We start from the raw sequence: 20,768 nt of genomic DNA, 5'->3' as shown, positions 1-20,768 counted from the left end.
TTTCTTTATGTCCTGCTTGTTGTTGTTTCTCTTCCCTTGTGTTGTTTGTGATGCTTTTGGTTGAGGTTTGGGCTTGTTAGTCTTGTTTATGCCTCTTGTGAAATGACCATCTTTTTCTTGTTTGGATGATCTACCATTAGCAGGTGTTCTGTTTCCTATTGTGCCCCCATTTGCTTTCTGCAAACAATTCTGTTGTGTCTCTTTCCTTTTAGTTTTATCAGCTTTATTACTTCTTCTACTCTTCACTTCATTTGCCCCGTTTTCCTCCTCCACGGTCGGTGCATCCCCTCCACTTTTTCTTTTTCCATTAGGAACTTTAGAGGAAGGCTCCGAAACTTTGGACCCCTTTTGTCCATCATTTTTCTGTTGACTTCCTTTTTTTGCTTCCTCTGCCTTCCTCTTTGTGGCATTTGTTCTACCTTGGGACTTGACCGGTGACATGGCAGTCAATTCTTCACTGATAAATTACCTAGAAAATGTGAAATACATAAAAAAAAACTTCTTTATTACAAGATGGTATTGACGTGCAGATTTAGAAGTAGAGGGTTAAAGATTTAAACCAATAATGAACAAACCAACGAGATTAGCATTTTAAATAGAATTTAGGACTGTAAGCTGAGTGACACGTCAGTCACAGTCATTGAAACCAGCTCCTCGGGTCGATCCATCAGCATTTAGACCAGGTTTCACACTAAGTCCCCGATCCTTGTACTGCGGCTAAACACACCCAGGTCAGACCTAGTTTATACTCAACTGACCTTTTTTTTCTTTCTGACTGCTAGGCTAACTTTGAGCTTCTATCAACTTCACAAAAATCAATGTAGTGAAAGAAAGCAATCACAAACAGAGGAAAACTAATTGCAAAGTGGCAAAGAATCTTTTCCATGCAGGATGAAATGACTCTCCTTTTTCCTTTCTGAGAAGCAAACAGCAGCTCGTATCTGCAGGTCAGATCTAACCTGCAGTGAAAGGCTATCTTTAGATCCGCCTAAATGTCGTTGTATAGCCTGCACACCCCGGGGGTAGAGCAGTCAGAGCTCTTTCAATGAAATATAGCTTACCAGGCTTCTCAGGTGAAACCCAGGCATGGCTGGGGGGCTGCAAAGTGCTCCAGCTTGTCCTCAAGAGCTGATGTCACAAATACAAACATTCACCCATGTTCAGGAGGAGTCAAACCAATATCCCACCCACTAACATTATATGGCATACGGCCACATGTGTGCTACATGCTTATACACACAATGCCCCCCCCCCCGTCCCCGTCCACAAAGGTGAGCTGGCGTGCACCGACCCGTGCACACACACAAACACAAAGTGCCTTCTGAATAATACAGCTCTGCCTGGCAGGTCATGCAGATCTGCTGCCGTTAATGTGGCCAGCTGGTGAATGGTCGGGACGAAAGGTGAGAGGTGCTGCTGGGAACGATCAACAATAGGTGCTGATGGAGGAGAGAGGGCGAGAAAGAGAGAGGAGAGGTGAGGAGAGAGAAAGGGAGTTCATAACTTGAGAGAAAGAATCCGTCAGTGTGTGCTGGAATTTTGAAGCCGTCACATTTTTAACCGTCAATCTGTCAGAGCAGACCAGCTGTACTCAGACATCCACACATTGTTTCTTCTTTAGAAACCCTGATATTTTAAAGTCTGATCTAAATAGTTTCCTCCCATGTTAAAGATTTAGAAAAAAAGTCAAAGAAATTTGTCATTAATAATTTATTTCAAGCTCCTTTGAGAATTTTTAGCTTGTTATGGCAAAGACTAAAATCAACACTGAATAATCTTTATGGGAAACGGGATCATCTGGAATAAAATTAACTACATTTCTTTTTTTACCTCAAAGATTTATTTTTGGGACTTTATTTTGACAGGACAGTGAATATGAGAGTTGGGATTAGGGGAGGGGGGGGGGGGGGGGGGGGGTGACATGGACTGAAATGATAAATGGCCTTGAGCTTGTATATTTCTTTTCCAGTCTTCTGACTACTCAAAGCGCTTTCACACAGCAGGTCACACCTACACATTCACACACTGATGGTAGAGGCTGCTGTGTAGTGAGACCCTCAGAAGTAACTAATCCCATTCATACACATTCATACACATTCATATGCCGCCGACAAAGCAGCAGGAGCAATTCTGGGTTTAGTGTCTTGCCCAAGGACACATCGGACATGTTGCTGCAGGAGCTGGGGATCAAACCCTCGACCTTCCGGGCGACGACTCTACCAACTGACCCACAGCCGCCCACTATGTCTTACTATCGCTCAGTAATCCTCTAATAAACTCAAACCACATCGAATGCATACCTGTGTTGCTGCCTGAATGTTCGGGCTGTTTTTGTCATTAAGCAAAAAAGGACTTTTCAGACTTGAGTTGTAACCGCTCTACAAAAGCTCCAGGTGTCCAGGTACAATTTTCTAGCCCATTAAACGCCATCAGGTTGCAAATGACGGACTCATCTTGCAGGGTCATCCTCTAACAGCGCCGCTGCTGTGAGCTGGCCTGGTCTCAGCCTGTAGGTCCTCAGAGAGCTCAGGTTGCAGAAAAGCCTCCGTAGCTCAAGGCAATTAGTGGACAAAGCGCCTCATTCTATTATAGATGATCAAAACTCTTGGCTGTGCTTGTATGACAACTGATCCCTCTTTTATCCACTTCGCCAGAGACGACTCCTAAAGACAAAGATTATAGCTGGGCTACTGGAAGAATACAGACACTGATTATATGTCTAAACTTGTTTTCTCAGATTGGCCAAAATGATGGGTTAGAAGTTTATGTGTTTGGTCTTTTTTAGGGTTTTGGTTAAACATAAAACATAAAATATGTATTATGTGGAAAATCAAGCTGAAAACCTCCAGGGGCTGAAAAGCAAAGCTGTCACACGTGCCAACAAACTGCAGTTCCTCAAAAAGCCACTGGAGTCTCACTCCATCCATCCAAAATCTATACTGCTTTTTCCTGTTCAGGGTCGCAGGGTGCTGCCATTGGGCAAATGGTAAATGGACTTGAGCTTATATAGCACTTTTTTAGTCTTCCGACTACTCAAAGTGCTTTTACACTGCATGTCACACCTACACATTCACACCTACGGACAATTTAGAGTCACCAGTTAACCTAACGAGCACGTCTTTGGACTGTGGGAGGAAGCCGGAGTACCTGGAGAGAACCCACACATGCAGGCGGAGAACATGAAGACTCCACACAGAGAGGCTCCTGTCAGACGGGGATTTGAACCAGGAAGCCTCGCTCTGAGGACACCAGGCTCACCCCTGCACCACTCTGCACCCTGGGTTCACTCCAAACATGAGTTAATCCCATAGAAGCCCGTGTTAAAAATTCTAAAACAGAGAACTGATTAAACTTTTGCAGCCTGGTACTTTTTTTTTACAGCTCATTGTACAATTGTTTTATCATTAGTTGGGGTTTGGCTCCTTTTATTGTTGGTTGGTGCTGCTACCTGAGTTAATTCAAAATCACAGGACAAATTAAAGTCTCTCTACGACTAGTTCAGGAGTGCCATTAGCTTGGTAGTGGCCCTTCAGACAGAAAGGGAAGCCCTGAAGAGGTAGGGGCTGAAAAAACTATGGAGGGAATCTCAAATCACTTTTCACATCATATTCTTCAAGCTTCTCACAAAATATAAGGAAATATTTTTATTGTCAATCACAGATTGTCGTTTACATGAAGTCTTGTCAAATATTAGTCAAATATAATTAGATTTGACTACATGATTACATTGGGATCCACTATAGAACAGGACACCCTTTCCGACACCAAATGGAAGTTCTGATATTAACCAAATAATCAGTCTTATGCTTTGCATTTGCTTTTACCCAAAGATTGAGCTTTACAGTAAATACAATTATTAGCAGGTATCTGTGTCCTGACTTGTTATCTTGATCAGTGTTTCTCTTCTGTTCATTTCTTTGTGTTGTCACTTCCATAGGAGTCAAGATTGTTAAAGACTTGAAGAAGCCTCTTTGTTTCGTTCATCCCCCAGGTAAGTTTGCCAAATCCCACGAGCTCATTTTACCTTCTTTTCTTTTTTTTAAGTCTGAGTGAGAAGAATCCACCACAATAGAATCTAATTAGCCTAAAATGCCTATCCAGGTATCCCCAGAGGAAAATCAATGTTGTTCCTGGACCGTTCAAACTACAAACACAAATAAGGTATTTGTGTCAAAGATAACTATCTGCAGTTTCAGACTGAGTTGAAATTCTTCCATACATCGTTAAAATGGCGTGTTGAAATAAGGCAGAGTCATTAATTGAAGCAGCAGACCCTTGTGTTTTCAAGAAACGTCAGTCATCAGCATAGTGTCGTGCAACGGGCCGGGTGTAGATCTGAATATTTACTGTCTATCGTGTAGATGTGTAGATACATCACAACAGGGACAGGCCCCTCCTTTCAACTCATTGAATATTATTGGCTGAGATCAGCGAACGGGAGGTCATAATTGGCCAAATGAGGTGTCAATCGAAAGGTATGACACCAGCCCGGGGAGATAATTTTTATTTATTTATAAATATATATATTTTAGCTAATTAATACAGAAAACGGAGTGGGAAATTGGGAACAGCGACCGAGAATTTGATGCAATCTGTGGATCTTTGAGGATGTGATGTGTTTGGATTACATTTTTCACAGGATTTCTGATGCAGCAGGACCGATTTTGTTGGAATATTATCGGGAGAGTACAGTAAATGTTGAGTTACAAGACAGTAAAAATCGTTTGTTGGTGGTGGTCAGACAGATGTTCAGATTGTGCCTGTGGTGGTGGCTTTTGAAATTATTCACATGGTCAGAATCACACAAATCGCAGCTTTCTAGAAAAGTATGATATGAGTGATAATTATAAACCGTAGTTGTGTTAAAAATAGCGATAATCAGATAAGACCCTCTGACTGATTTTTAACAGGTAAATAACCAAATTTGATTGCTAATGAATTGGCCACACACTGATAAATTGCCTGCTACTATTAACTTCGAACCTATCGTCCAAATATGGTCACTTTTGTCTCCAAAGAACGAAGATGCTGAACGTCATAATACTGAACTCGAGGCTTTAAAAGGGCAGACATTAAACCATTCAGTGACATCACAGTCAGCTATGTCTACTTCTTTTTTTAAAGGAACAATGTGCAACATTTTACACATATATATATTTCATAAATCAAGTCTATCCTGTGTAAATGTGTCTGAGTCATGACTGTCTACAATGATTGAGAAGCTCGAGTCCCACTGGCTGTGTTGTTGTCAGAACCGTGTTTACATGGACGGGACGGCCGGCTCCTCCCCTTGTGTATAAAAGCTGTTTTAGTCAAGAACTAGAGAGAAGAACATACTCACTGATTATTTGGATGTTAGTAAGAGTTTTTAGATCACGATCATTCTGTGTCAATTTATGTGCAATGTGAAGCTACAAGCTAACTAAAGAGCGCTAACTAAAGAGCGCTAACATTAGCATGCTAAGACAACAATGCAGGCCACAAGCAACTGCAGCTTCGAGTCTTGGACAATTATGTCCACCACTTGCACTGAACTTCTTCAGTGAACGAGAGTGGAGAGGGGTTGGAGGTGTGTCTCTGGAGGAGAGCGGAGGCTTCAGCATGGAGGAGGTGTGGACAAACAGCAGTTTGTTTAGTTTTCCTGCTGCTGCTCAAAGGCGACATCTACTGGATCAAACAGTCACATATTCTCCCTCTAAAGTCGATTTATAACTGGATAGTTATTTTTGCTGTAAAGACTTCAGAATAAATCCAAACAGACACATCAGTTCTGCAGAAAACATGTAATAATTATCCACAAAAAGACTGTAGTGTGAGGTTACAAATAAAAAAATTAGGGTTCTTAATCAGTTCACTACAAAAATATATTCTAGGTTGATGCTAAAATACCCAGCATTCTGAGACACAGTACCAAAATATGATCTACGTAGCAGCCAACCCCGTTACATCAGGCCCACAGGTACAGACTGAGTCACATACATACTGTATATATTAAACAGATTTCACTAAAGTAGCTTACAATTACATTCCTAAATTACATTATTCATTGTTGGAATAAAAAAAAAAAATGGTTTACATAAAAAATAATTAAAAACCAAAAACCAAAAAGCCGTTCCCCCAAAAAATGACAGCACGGTGGAGAAGTACCGACGGGCGGGTGAGAAAGTCTCAGAGTGGACGGGTGGAGACAGGGCTGTGTGAGCACAAACACACTTTGTAATGCTTTCACTGATTCATCAATGCTGACTGACAGATTTTAAAAAACAAACAATTTTACATCATTGTGGTTCAACATACATTTTTTTTTTCTCTTCTCAAGACAGTTTCCCTTAACAGTTCATCTGAAGAAGTGTTGATGCTCATTCACTCCAATAGAAGTAAAACAAGAAATGAAAAATAGGAATGAAAAATTGTAAAATAATTATCATGGCATGCTGGGATTAAAAAAATAAAAGTAAGACCGAGGCAGAAAGATGCAAGAAGAAAAAAAGCGTTTTGGACCAAAGCTTGAACATTTTGAGCCAAAAATGATTATAAACTAGAGTTCAAACTTCAGTTTGTCAAGTAGCGGTTGTTGTATTAATTAAATAGAATTAGTTTAAAATGCTTTAAAAAAGTATGAATTAAAAATGACTAATGTTTCGTTTTGACTTCCTGTTTCCTAGCATAACGTATTTTAACCTTGCGTTTTATTTCTCTTATTCTCCACATTTCTCATATTTTTTCTTTTCTTGGCAGAGGTGAGCTTCCAATGTGTAAATCTGAGATTTCTTCCAATTTAAAAAAAAAATAACAAAATGAGGCACAAATTACATGAAATTCAAGCGAGAAAATATCTTCAGCAACATTATTCAAATCTTTCCCCACGTTCCCTTCCAGCTGTTTTGTCTGTGTGGGGAGATGAAGGCCAGCAGAGGGGAAGAGTGTTGACTGGACGAACCGTTTCTTCGTGCAAAGGCTGGTGGTGATAAAAAAAAAAAAAAAAAAAAAAAAGGCTTCAGGATGGAGGCGTGGAGGTTATCAGAGTCGCACAGCTTCAACAAGTGGCAGTTTCAGGATGCTGGTCAGATGAAGTTTGGCGTTGGTCACGTGTCAGGAATGTGCTTCATGTGGCTTTGGGTTAAATGTTTGTGACCGTGCTGCGGTGGTGGAGTACAGCGCGTGGTCTTCAGGCACAGGTGGTGTCTCTCCCTCCGCTCTGTCTGCACCGCGACCCGGCATTCGAAGAGCCGAGCGGGTGCACGTAAAAGCAGGACTGTCAGGAGCCCTTTGGTGTCTCTGTGTGAGGGGCCGCTGAGAGAGAGGGGAGGTCAGACACTGAGGCGAGGGGGTCAGGGGTCAGTAGTGGTTGTGTCAGCGTAGCAGGAGGCGAGAGCTGCTACAGGACTGCAGGAGTACATCAACGTCACTGTTCACACTGAGGAGAGAGAACAGAGAGAGACCATGAGCATCACAAGAACACATGAGAACTACAAGATCACACGGGAATAAAGAGAACAACGTGTACATAACATGTTGCTTTGTCTTCTGAGGTTGATTTGTTATGACGTAATGTTGATAAAGGGATGGAATATACAGTCAGGAGTCTGTAAATATGACCGGATGCTTTATGTGTTCCCTTGTCAGACTTCCTGCTCGGATCAACTCTGTTCAGATTGACGCATACTTGCAGCGGTCACCATCAAAAAAAAAAAAAAAACCAGTGTGTATGAGGAACACGAGCATCGACTAGAGAGGACACGATCAGCTCAGGATTGCGGAGCACAGACGCAGCGTGGCGCACACACACATCCTGTGGAAACTGCCATTAACAGGGACTCCACAATGTCAGCAACCAAATATGTTCAACTACCTTCGTCTCACCTCAGGTATCCAGTGATGTCTCTCAAGCTACAGCATTCTTCACATTATTCTCCAGGAACGACCTGCAAGAAAACAGACAACAACAGCTTTAAACAACATGAACACTCACACATCCTGACTAGTACAAATGTTACCCAGCTGGAATGTTCACTTCAATGCATCCTAGTTTACTTTACAACATAGTAATCTAATTGCAAAGCCATGTCTGGCCAGTGATGCACTTCTATAGTACATGTGCTGCAGACGGTGCTGGGAGGATTGTACATCTCTATAAAATCTGGTGTATTAGTTGCACTGGTACATAAAATAATGTCTGGTTTTTTTTGGTGTTTTGTGTTCAGCAAAGTTCACAACGGGCAGCGTATGTGCAGCCGTGTAGTTCTTTTATCCATGTGTGGTTTGCAATCCTGCTAGCTAACGGTACACTAGTTGAGCTCTCAACCTATGGTAACATTGATAGTTGTGAAGATTGGACCCACTGCCTGCATTTTGACCACCTCCTCTGGTCACTTGTTGTCTTTGATTGAGGAGTCTTTTCAATCGAAACAGCTCTCCAAAAGATTTATTTACCGAACAGAATGAAGCTGTTTTCTTTAAATGTAGGATTATGACCTCATGAGGGAGAAAAAGTAAAATGGGGCGCTGCCAGTCTGGTCCGCATCGCTTTGTATCCCGGTACGACATAACACAAGCGCTAGAGTTAAAGTTACATTACTTAATTAGCATTGAGGTTTACAGCTTTAAGAAATATGAAACATGAGGGCGTTCGGTAGCCTAAAGGTTGATGTGTGCGCCCTATACATAGAGGCTGTAGTCCTCTAAGCGAGCGGCACAGGTTTGAATCTGACCTGTGGCTCCTTTCCTGCATGTCATTCCCCACTCTCTCTCTCTGATTTCTGACTCTGTCCTATCTCTGTAATAAAGGCATAAAAAAGCCAAAAAACAACATTGGGACCATGAGACCATAAAAAGGAAATAAACCAATGAGGAACCTACTTTTTTATATCAATAACAAGAAAGTCAAGATTTTTAAATACTTAAATTATCAAATGTATTTTGTTCATATTCCTGCATTCACACGTTTTAGATCAAATTATTTTTGGTGATTTGTGGCAAAATTTATCAAAGAAAACAGAATTTTGCAGATTTTGATTTTATATTAATAAAGAAAATATATAAAAATATTATGCAACATTTTACACATATATATATATATCATAAATCAAGTCTATCCTGTAAATGTGTCTCTGAGTCATGACTGTCTACAATGAGTGAGAAGCTTGAGTCCCGCTGGCTGTTATTATATATATATATATATATATATTTCATTGACTAGCATAATCTTTTGTTTGTGCCTTGCAGATTGTAGAGATTTAAAGCATTTAAAGATATATTAAAACAAGCAAAAATACAGATACAGGTGAATGCAGATAATTTCTTCTGTAAAGTGAAATCTGTTTCCAAATCAACACACATCAGATATCATGCTGATAAAGACATTTCTTTGTTTGGCCCAAAAACAGTAGTTCAAAAGGAACGCGAAATGACAACATGTAATCTGCAATCTATGTTCTTTCCAGAAACAGAAAATGCTGGATACGTACGTTTGGTCTCCTTCTAGTGACTTCTGGATCTCCTGAAGCACCTCTGCAAGAAAACAAATCATGACGTTAACTCAACAGTGTTCTCAGACGTTTGCTCATACTAGGGAACGGCTTCCTGGGATCAAAGGGGAGTTATAAAAAATCATGCGATGGGATGAGGTTTGGTAAACACTGCTGATGAAGGTGTGTCTGATTACAATGAAGGGAGCAAAGAGCTGACACACGAGGTGCTCAAACAGCAGAAGCCAGACATGAATGATTACAAAGAAAGTAACAGAACAGTTCTTTTTCTCTCCTGTGTTTCTTTCTCTCGAGTACTCACGCTCGTCATTCAGCAAAGCATGCTCCATAACACGTCTAGCTGCGCTCTCTGGAACACACGGGCAGCAGGCAGAGGACAGGTCAGTACAGTCAGCCAACAACAGGGAGTGTGTCAATACACACGGCAGAAGCTCAAACAATAAAAGTTTAACAACATCAAACAGAACACTACATCTGCACATGTAGGGCTGTGTCAAACATGCACGTGCCACTGGCTAAGGATGAAGCGGATGTTTCCTGAAACACATTTTACCTGCGTCGTCACTGGTGAGTCTGGTGTTTCTGGAGGATAAAGAGAAGACAAACACTCGTGAGGACAAAAGAGGCGGAGTTTCTTTATTTCACTGTAGAAAATGAAAGAGTGCACACCTGTGCGCCGGTGACGCGCCGTCAGAATGGATCCTGCGTTTGGAGCCTGATCGAAGAGGAAGCTCGACCAGACAGCGAGGCTCCACCAGGAAGCGCGTGGACAGAGAGAAGCGTTCAAACTCGGATGGAGAGATCAGGTAGAAGCCTGAACGGAAAGAAATGGGAACGGTTATATCACCATCAGAATCAAAATGTAGATTTCTGTCAGCAGCTGGACTACATTAAACACGTGTCAATGTCGCCACTTCCACACTGAATGAATCAGACGAAGTGGGGACACTTTCTACTGTCAGATTTTTTGGATGCACCCAGTGTCATAATATGATTAGAGTGACTTTGAATTGACTTGTTGCTGTTATGAGCTTTGTAAATAAACTCGCCCTGCCATTATCGGTCATTTACAGAATCTTTTTAAATAAGTTCTAGCGCTGTAACTCGATGTAGCCGCCTGTCATCGTCTCTCTGGCTTTAGCTAAGCGATCACAAAATGTCACAACAGCTGAGCGTCTTCATGAGCGCAGACATAGAATATGTTCAGGCATGTGTTTACCCTGGCCGTGTTTGGTGAAGACACAGGAAGCGATGCCGCTGACGTCCTCTCGGCGTATGCACGGGTGCTGAACCTGCATCTTGACTGACGGCAGTGACACCACATGGACGTCGCCCTGATTGGTCAGAACCACCAAGCCACTCTCGCCATACTCCTCCGACTTACTGCTGCCGAACCAGGACACGCCCACCCGCCGTACTCTGGAGCCGTCCACCGCAGTCAGCTTTAACTTCATCTTAGCGCTCACTTTAGGCAGCGTGAACACCTGAAGACACATGAACACAGTTAAACAACTTTCAATGACTTTTCGTTTTTTTTAAACAAATACGGAGAACCGCTTTAATCCATTTTAGGTAATCATCTCCCCCGAATTGTGCAGAAAATTACTTAACATTATCCAACATCAAGTCGCTTTATCAACCAACCAAAAAAAGACTGGAACTTAAAAGGTTTGGCTTTGAATTAATGAAGGCCGTAGCTGCTATTGTTTTAATTTGAGATACATTAAAAAAAGATTATGCAAACTATCTCCTGTGGCAGTCAGCTAGTGCGTTGACACCAATTTCATTACTGCCAAATGTTCTTACTGTAGCACATTAATGATCAAAGTCAGTTGGCTTCAGTTGCTATTTTTCTGTTCGATACATATTTTATTATTATTTACTCGTTCCATATTTAGGTTGTAGCTGCAGGCTGTCAGAGTGCTCCTCAAAACCAAATAAATCCTGCTTCGTAAACAAAAGAGACCACAGGAGAACATAAACTGAAGCACTGCTGTGTTTTCCATTTTCTGTAATCTCGATCTTCTCTGTGCTGGTGTATGTGGTGTGTGTGTGTGTGTGTGTGTGTGTGTGTCTGTGTTGTGCTGACCTTAAACTGTTCCTCAGATATGACGAGAAGGTGGTGCGAGCCCTGCATGTCGGGTGAGCGAGCAAGATCATGTGCAACCTCAAGAGGCTCGGGGAGAGGAGCCCCGTGACCGTCCATCACCACGATGCCGACGACAGGCGCCCGATGCATCAGCTGGATCTCTTTCGCTGAAATAAAGGAGAAAGGAGGAGATTACACCTGAAGAAGGAAAACAGCACCAAAACACATGAACCACTCTGCTGCTTCCTCACCTGGCTGTGCAGTGATCGGCTCGTCTGCCCTGTGCTCTACAGGAGGGAGGCGGAGCATGTATGCAAACACACAGCCACCGTTAGTCCCCGCCCATAGGGAGGGTGTGTTATGTGAACCTGCGACAAGACAAGGACATGTATTAAAAAAAAACAGAGCTATAATATGTTTATGGGATACATTCAGTGGGTTGCTCTGTTACTCACTGTCTGTGAGGAAGGTGTCAGCGAAGTAGAGCGTCCGTACGAGGCCGGTGAAGGAGTCGTCCGAGGAGCGAGCCTCGATCTTTCTCTGGACGGGAGCGAGCTCCATCTCTGCCAGCTCCGCCTCCAGACGAGCGTTTGCCTCCTGGAGCTACTCGGGGATAAGAGAGTGATTGATTAAAAAACCTTTTAAGGGCTAGGATAGGTACAGGAGAGTACACTTGTATTCTCTCTGATTCATTCAACTACTAGTTTCACTGAAGAGCAGAGAGGTTGACCTTGGCAGCGTTGTTGACGTGATGTTTTCTTAGCGAGACTCTGCTGCGTCTGATTCTTCTGAAAGACTGTCGGAGAGATTTCTTTATGCTCTTCACCCTGGACAGAGGACCCTCCATGGCCAGCTGGTCACTGGGGTTTAGAGTGCACCTAGAAATAGGATAGGATAATAATCTGAGCCTCTCATTGACAAAAAAAAACACTTTTAAAAAGGTAATGCCTCATTTTCCTTTAAGGATTTCATTGTGGCCTTTGACAAAAAAAAAAAAACAAAAAAAAACAGGATTGCCCTGTAATCTTTTCTCTGCTTTGTCTTACTTGACGAAGACGTTGTTCTTCTGTTGGTAATCGTAGAGGCCAAAACCGTGGCTGGTCCCAAAAGCGACCAGCTTCCACTCTGAGTGCAGGGTGAGAGCGGTGACCACAGCAGGAGGCTGACACTGAACCAGAGCGAAAGGCTGGAAACCCGGGGGGAACTGCACCGGCTCCTCTCGCACGTCCAGCCGAGTGTGACCCTGAGCAGCAAGGCAACAATTATAATCTGAATACAACGGACTCTTCAACTGTCGATGCTGACACAGATAAAAGAGATACAGCGTGCAAAAAATTATACAATGGACAGCAAATTAGTCTGCTGTAAAAGGTACAGTAAGATGTTACAGCTTTTCAAGGAGTGATCCGTGAAGCATACAAGCTCTTCTTTGTTTTAAGCTGTAATCGTTCCAGCTCTGCTCGTTACCTTCCAGCGGAAACCCTCCTGGCCCTGAAGCAGATCCACAACTTTAGCCTCCACTATCTGATCTGCTGCCTCGTCATTCAGTTCCAGCACCAGGATCTGAAACAGGAGGCACATGAATGAGGGAATAATCCGACAACAGTCTGTGTGAAGGCAATTTTACATTTCAGTGGCTGAGGATAAGAAGAAGTGCAGTCTCACACTTTGACACTCAAACACCGTCAAACACTGAGCTTCACCTATTTTTGCAAATTTACTTTACATGTTGAATGTCTTGAAAAAAGAGGTCTATATCTAAATAAGTTAGTGCATGTTATTTCAAGACACTGAGGTCGAAGTTGCATGGCCCATCGGCAGATATTTTTACCCATTACAAGCAGTTCTGATTTATTTTACTGGTTATATCATGATATAAGACAAGATTTTATCTGGACTCTAAAAGTAGACTAATATACTTACTTGGATTAATTGTTTTTGCAAAGGATTTCATTTTAGTGGTATTCACAGCTCCAGACATAACTCTACATTTTTGTGTAGTTTGCTACCTTCATTATGATCTAAATGTTGGACAGAGATCTCTCACCTGTCCAGCCGTACCAGCCACAGTCAGATACCCGCTGTATTTACAAAGATGGATCTTCTGAACGCCGAGCCGAGGGTCATCACTGTATGGGTCGAAACAGCCAACCTGGACAATCATAAACAAAAATCCTTTCACATTTCATACCTTCCAGACAGCTGACTAACACCTGCATGAAGTGTAGACAGATATGTATGTCTAAATGGATGAATGTACTTTTAATCTAATAATAATTGTATGTGAATAATAAACGAGGGCCAGTTACTTTGCCAATTTAGCTTTAATTCAGGGAAGTCACTGACAGTTCATTTTTTACCTAAAATACAACATGACCTGAACTTAATAGTTAAATCTTATTTATTCCCAGAACCTACAGTCACTAATGGGAGTATGAGCTGCAGAAAAAACTGAAAAGTAAAAGGCTTTAGTTGAGCTTAGTTTAGAGAAAGACTGCAGCAGTAATGGTCTGTTTGATCAACAACCTTTTCCACAAAGAAATCAAACACTTTCCCGACACGTACCTTTCTGAATGGCGGCCACTCTCCTTCAGTTCCTTGGTTCATGTTATCGTTGGGGTCGGCGTCCGTGTGGAAAACCCCTGCTGTGCTTAACTTATACATGGGATGCAAACAGACTCCTGAAGCATCCCAGAAACGCACCGTCCCATCCTCATGCCTGCACACACAAAAAAAAAAAAACATTCAGTTCTTCAATCTGCCGGAGAACTGAAAAACACACATGTAGACAATATTCATGTGGACTGACCCTGTGAGCAGCAGGTCTCTCTGTGGGGGGTCCGGGGCCAGGTTCTGTCCTCCTGTTATCGGCCATGGCTGCATGGAGAGAGGGCAGATTTAATTTATAACATCAAATCTTTGTCGTCTGTTCAATCAGAAATAAAAGAATGTGTCCACATTCAGGATACAGCATACCACATATGATGACAGAGGATTATTTTGAGTGCTGATGTAAAATCTGTTTTTAAAGCGGCACTTGGTCTAAACTTTGCTGTTAAAACTGTGGCTGAGGGAAATTTTTTGGCTATCAGGAGTTTTCTGTAAGTGTGAAAGAGACTCATTGTGTTAAACTATCTAAAGCTTGTTTTTAAGGCATAAATGATTCTATATCTTTACTGAAAATAATTAATTATAACATGATCCGTGTCTCTAGTGTCAAATTGTTATTTGACAAGGTAACACTTGACAAGTTCTGATGTACCTTTTTGGAGTAATGTGTCTTCTGGAGGTCTCCGGCAGCGAGGATCCTCTCCCACAGTTTGAGCGGGATGGCGGAGACGTGGTGGGAGCAGGTGATGGCGGAGCTGTGGAGGGGAACCAGGTACGGCGTCTGAATGACCGGCCAGCTGTCCGTCTGCAGGTCGATCACTACAAGCTCCTCCTCCACCAGCACCACGAGCGCACTGGGATCTCCTGCAGAGGGAGAGGACACACCGATAACAGTTAGATATAGTTATACTCTCTCTGAGATGGAATAATTTAGAGGGTTCTGTCAAGGTACAGAAAAAAAGGTGAAAATAAAATATCATGTAAATCGACCAAAAACAGTGACCATATTCAAACCACTGATTTCAACCAATTGAAAAGCAAAAGAGCTCACACCCAGAATGTCTTAAACACTTTGTATTGGAGAACTGGTTGCATGCTTTGACAGGTGTCACACTTCAAATCAGTTTAGAGCCTCAGCAAGACAACAATAGGAGTTCATGATGAGTTTAATTTAGATGCACACTGGAAACAAGGTAACTGGGAGAAGTCAGGTTAAGGGTGGAAAATGGCATCATGTCAAATGTGTTTATATGAATCCAGTATGGTGTGATTTTTTTTCCATCTTATATTTTCTTAAGCGCTCTTCAGATGGTTTAAATGCATGGCAATTAACTGTCAATAGTTCCCTTCTAAATGGAGAACATTTTGAATAAATAAGAATAAAACAGAAGTCAAGGCATATCAAGGATGTGTGGCAAGCAATGGATCCATGGTGCAAAGAGCGGCTGCACTTAAAAGCTATCATGTCACCGCCATGCTCACGGCCTTGCACTGGCTCCCCATCAATTTCAGAATCCAGTTTTAAATTTGTATTATTTGGTTTAGATTCTTGTACAGTCAAGCTCCGGTTTACATCACTAAGCTTATGAAGCCACAGAGGACCAGCAGGAGCCTGAGGTCCTCTGATCAGGGTCTGCTGGTGGTTCCTCACCCCAGACTCAAAACAAAAAGGAAACTCTGCCTTCAAGGTGGCAGCACCTAAGCTTTTGAACTGTCCTCCTCAGACACTGAGCTGTGAACTTTACACTGTGACACTTTATTAAAAGCAGTTAAAGGCCCATTTTTTTGCTGCATCATTGTACACACAGCAATGCAGGAGAAACACCATGAAAGTCTGTCAAATAATCAAATAGTCTTAAAATAACTGTAAACCACTAAACTAACTGTAAGGAAGCAGATATGGGTGATGACAGCGTGCCAGACTCGGGTCATGCTGTCCTGCCTCAAACTGTCTGTCAGGCTGCTTCAACACTCTCTGCTCTTGTGATGACGTTTTGTTGCAGCGTGCTCTGCTGTTCTTAACTAAGCGACTCGTAAAACTAAAGAAAGACAGAAAATAATGTCTGCCATTGACATCTGCTGGTGATGATATCACAATATTAGGAATGTAGAGGGCTTTGGGGTTGATCAGTCAGCCATCAACGTGGACAAAGGCAGTGTCGATGAAACACAGATGACATGACATCATCGGTTCTTATGTTATTTAGGTTCCTATACTTTGTTCAAATGGATGCTTTTTCCTTATATCACAGCACTTTGTTACCTCTTGTTTTCAAAGGTGTTTGTATTCTGAATGTGACTTCTTTTAAGGCTTGTTGCTTTCATGCCTGTGCCAATTACCTTCCCTTCCATCATTGTGCATGAGTGTATTTGTCAGTCGTGTGTGTGTGTGTGTGTGTGTGTGTGTGTGTGTGTGTGTGTGTGTGTGTGTTTCTTGCCTGTGTGCTGCGGGTCGCCTCTGATGGCGAAGAAGTCGATGATCCTGGAGGTGAAGTCCAGAGCCACGTGTGTTTTTCCGTGGATCACTGTGATACAGTGTCTGTCCCCGTAGCTGGCCCTGGGCATACCACCACTGAACAGCAGGTATGGAGGACTACACACACACACACACAGGTTCAAGAACAGTTCAGTTTGTTCAGATTAATGTGTAACAGTAGGTCATGTAACACATTGGGAAATAAAGTTTTAGAACAGTGAAGACATTAGAGCCTCATTCATCGAGAGAGAGAAAGGAACAGGTATCACAAATAAAAGGTGGATTGTTATATTCAGAGCCGTGCCCTTTTAGAAACATTTGGGGGCTAAGTAGTACAGAAAAAAAATTATCGCTTTAGTTTTTTGTTGTATCGTGTGTTTGTGACGTTTTAAAATGATAACATTATAAAAAAAAAATAATCTAACCAATCAAAGCAGCTGGAAACACGCTTCTCCCGTGTTCTCTTTCTCTCAATGGAGTCTGGTAGCTTGAACGAGAGCAGTGCAAAGACTGTTTCTGCGGGTTGGAATCCGACCTGTGGCTCATTTCCCGCTTGTCTATCCCCTCTCTCTCACTGATTTCTAACTCTATACACTGTCCTTCTCTAGATAAAGGCATAACCCCCCCCCTCGAGTATGTTAAATAAATGGACCAATGACTATCCAAAAAAATTAAAGAATCCCCCATGAGATCAATTGTGTAAAATTCTACTCACCCTTCTTCTGTAGGAAGCTGAACTATTTTAGAAATGGCCTTGCAGGGAAAATGTCCTGCAGGGAAAAAAGACAGACTCAATATCAGGCTTCAGGAAACGCATTCCATACCCGACATTACAGAATGAAGTGCAGAGGAAACTTCTTTTTCCTCACCGTAAGGAATGTCTGACTTCTCCTCCTCCTCGATCAGGTCCTCTGCTCCGACCATCCACCGACAGTAACTCCCGTCACTGTGCGAGCTGAGGATGTGACTTGCGTCTTCTGTCCACCACACACTCTCCAGTTGCTGTGGTCAAACAGGGTAGGATGAAAAATATTAAGTTTAACAAACTATTAATAACTTCAGCTTAGTATTCCTAACACAGAGTGATGGAGGGCTTACCTGAGTGGCGGGGATGTGCTGGATGGCACACTGTTTCTCCAGATCCCAGATGACCATGAGACCTCGTCCGTAACCGATGACAACCTGGTTAGGATTGAGCGGGTTCTCCTGCAGGGCTTCTACGTGTTCCAGGTTCCTTCGGCCAATGTAGTCGTCTGGTACACTGCAGGAGACGAGAGAGTGAGGATAAAAGCTAAAGAGGGAGACTGAACTGACAGAACATGAATGAAACATGAGCTGGCTCACTGACATTTTGTATTTCATACAAGTTTTGTTGTTTTATGTTGTTAGTACGGCTGGGCAATGTATCAATATGATATAAGCATTAAACAAGATTTAGAGTGAGACAATATTTTTTACACTGATGTAGTTTATGTCTTCTTAAAATTACGTTACACATTTCTTCTCTACAGACGCCAGTTCGCCTATTTCTCCTCTTAAGCCTGGCTCACACTGCAGGATAATTGGGCCGATTTGAGCTCCGATTCTTCCTTCCCAACAATCGCAGGGTCGCTCCCGACTCAAGGCTGCTCGGAACCGATTCTTTGCTCAGATTATCTTGTAGTGCGAGTTCCAATCCAATCTTAACGTCCCTGATCTGCCCGGTGATCGTCGCGGACGCCCCGATTTATTTCAAACATGTTTGATATTTAGAATTTAAAATCTTGAAGATTACGTCATGAAAAGGGTCCGGCAGAAGTTGTGTGTGACTACAATATAATCACGAGAGACAAGGGAGCACTGTAGTCATGGCGACCAGCGGCCAGACGCAACCCATCGTGATCCCTGTTATTTCACAGATGGGTAATTTATTATTATGTTATTTTTCATGTACATGCTGACATAGTGCAGCCGGCTGTTAATAATAGTGTGTCTGTAGCATTCGGTCCATGTGGATTTGACTTCAAACTGACTTTGTTTTTGTCATTTCTTCACAGAAGATTTCAGCTTTGCGTTGTTGCGATATGATTTATGGTCCATATCACTCAGCCCTTGTTTATAATCGATTCGTTTTAAGCAGAGAAGCTCTTATTCCTTACATTTCAACCAGGAGTATGTGAGAAAATAAAGTAGTTAATGTAGCAGACTTTAATATGCACAGAGATGCAATGATTAGAGACTAAGCAACAGGTTTATCTTCTTTTATTGCCTTTACTCAGAGTGTAAATAAACCCAGGCACTGTTGAATACCACACCTGTGTCTGACCTTGTTTTGGAATATGGCATTCAAATGTAACACTTAAAATGCAGTCTCACATTTGAACTCCTGAACCGTCCAACAGAATCCTCTTTCTATCAGAATGGTATTTCATATCCATTTGAATACTTCTCTTTTTATTGCACACCTTTTAACAAAAATGTATTCACCAGAAATCTGACTGATAGTGAAGTGAGCACATTTCACACCTTCAGCGAGGTGATCTGGCACTACTACCACCCTGACTTCCCTGACGCCCAGCCACCAACATCATCCTCATTCATGCTCGGCCTGCTCTGACCTCCACCTCAGCGGCGAGGAAGTGTGGACAACAGGAATGGGAGGAATACAAAGGAGAAATCCGTCCTGCATATTATCACATTTTCTTAATAGCTCTTTTGTAAAGTGTGTCAATAAAACTTGTTATGAATTGGCGCTATACAAATACTGATTGATTGATTTAAGGAGGCTATTAAATTAATTGAATTGAATGTGGCTCTATAATTGGCTCTATAATTAGCAGAGAGCGCTAAAGCTACTTTTAGTCCCTCTTTATTATAATGTGGACAGTGCTGCAGGCTCACTTGATTCTATTGTCCCTCTGTAAAGACGCAAAAAATAAAAAACAAAGACAAAAGTGAAGTATTTTGAATGTGCCTGATTTGTTTGGTTGTCCCTGCAGGACACAGAGCATTTGTTGTTTCGTGAGGTTTAGTGTGACAATAAGACATGTCATCCCTGTTAAGACTACAAAACGATCTGATGTGTGTTGATGTGTTGTAGCTGCCAACCTGCTGGCGACTTGATCCAGACTGATGTTTCTCTCCTCCAGCTCTCTGAAGCCGGGGACTTCCACGATAAAAACATGTCCTCCTTCTGTCCCCAACAGAAGCAGCTCCCCAGAGGAGTGAGCGAGCACCGCTGTCACTCTGGTCACACTTGGAGGGGCCCTGAGAGGTGAAGAAGAAGAAGCAGGAGATGAGACCGCTAGTAAGAATGAAGGCAGGTAGCTACTGTTTGAAAAAGGTAGGGCTGCACATTAGGAATGTTTTTTTGCATCTAAATCTGGAGATTTTTTGTCACTTGTTTGATCGGTTAAATGTTGGGAAATAACCAAAAAGAGTTCTGCAGTTTCTTACAGCCTGAGGTGAAGTATTCTTCCAGTTCTTTTTTCAATCCAATGTTGAAACCCCAAACATGCTATTTTATCAAATTGGTGGAGACTGTAGTAACTTGATGGTTTAAACTACATAATCCCAATAACCAAGGAGCTGCAGGAATTTAATAAATAACCCCAAAAAGAACCCTATCCAAGCTCTGAAAACTTAAACAAGCAACATCCAGCTGCAATGGTGTTCAAGTCCAGATCAGTCAGCATCACCTTGATAGCTCCTTAGCAATGAGAAAGCAAAAGCTCAGGATCAGGGAGTTATGGGGGGACCTTATATTGAGTTGATAATTTAAAAAAAATCCTACACTTATTTTAAAGCTCCTGCTCTGGAAAAGGTTGAGAAAGGGGGAAAAGTGTACGAGTGTGTCTGTATATTTTACCCAGGTGGTCCAGTGAGTGTGAAGCGTCCTATCTCCAGAAGTTCAGACAGTCCCTTGTGGGCTCTTAGAGTCCACATGTGCAGACTGTTATCATCCAGCAGAGTCACCAGTTCAACCTAAACAAAGACCATAATCCATCAGTACTGTCCAAACGGCTAGAAAAGGCAGCAGGAAACAAAGCTCCATTCAAAGACAAAGACTTCTCTGTGATATAAAAGTAATTTGAAAAGCAGAAACGTTGTCGTGAGCATGCTGTGT

At 42.2% G+C, this 20,768-nt stretch overlaps 1 protein-coding gene across 3 annotated transcripts in view; it reads right to left on the bottom strand.

Moving 5' to 3' along the window:
• Window positions 1–5,768: 5,768 nt before the first annotated feature.
• Window positions 5,769–20,768, bottom strand: part of llgl2 (LLGL scribble cell polarity complex component 2) — a 30,552-nt gene continuing 15,552 nt past the window's right edge. Inside the window, exons 5-27 of one of the 3 annotated variants that reach the window (XM_061029135.1) lie at window positions 20,511–20,626; window positions 19,751–19,909; window positions 17,762–17,924; window positions 17,533–17,665; window positions 17,379–17,433; window positions 16,626–16,780; window positions 14,840–15,051; window positions 14,387–14,454; window positions 14,143–14,296; window positions 13,625–13,729; window positions 13,045–13,140; window positions 12,624–12,820; window positions 12,308–12,455; window positions 12,033–12,180; window positions 11,829–11,945; window positions 11,578–11,744; window positions 10,708–10,972; window positions 10,158–10,302; window positions 10,042–10,070; window positions 9,790–9,837; window positions 9,468–9,510; window positions 7,853–7,925; window positions 5,769–7,417 (exon numbers count right to left, since the gene is read on the bottom strand). In XM_061029135.1, coding sequence (XP_060885118.1) covers window positions 7,886–7,925; window positions 9,468–9,510; window positions 9,790–9,837; window positions 10,042–10,070; window positions 10,158–10,302; window positions 10,708–10,972; window positions 11,578–11,744; window positions 11,829–11,945; window positions 12,033–12,180; window positions 12,308–12,455; window positions 12,624–12,820; window positions 13,045–13,140; window positions 13,625–13,729; window positions 14,143–14,296; window positions 14,387–14,454; window positions 14,840–15,051; window positions 16,626–16,780; window positions 17,379–17,433; window positions 17,533–17,665; window positions 17,762–17,924; window positions 19,751–19,909; window positions 20,511–20,626 — 2,763 coding nt within the window. In that variant the 3' untranslated portion in view covers window positions 5,769–7,417; window positions 7,853–7,885. The remainder of the gene's footprint in view (window positions 7,418–7,852; window positions 7,926–9,467; window positions 9,511–9,789; window positions 9,838–10,041; window positions 10,071–10,157; window positions 10,303–10,707; window positions 10,973–11,577; window positions 11,745–11,828; window positions 11,946–12,032; window positions 12,181–12,307; window positions 12,456–12,623; window positions 12,821–13,044; window positions 13,141–13,624; window positions 13,730–14,142; window positions 14,297–14,386; window positions 14,455–14,839; window positions 15,052–16,625; window positions 16,781–17,378; window positions 17,434–17,532; window positions 17,666–17,761; window positions 17,925–19,750; window positions 19,910–20,510; window positions 20,627–20,768) is intronic. The other 2 variants (XM_061029134.1, XM_061029136.1) reach the window with 2 other exon arrangements.

Source organism: Labrus mixtus, chromosome 21, assembly GCF_963584025.1.
Source record: "Labrus mixtus chromosome 21, fLabMix1.1, whole genome shotgun sequence".
NCBI lineage: Eukaryota > Metazoa > Chordata > Actinopteri > Labriformes > Labridae > Labrus > Labrus mixtus.
The sequence above is the reverse complement of the archived record's forward strand: the minus strand, read 5'-3'. Positions and strand labels throughout refer to the sequence as shown.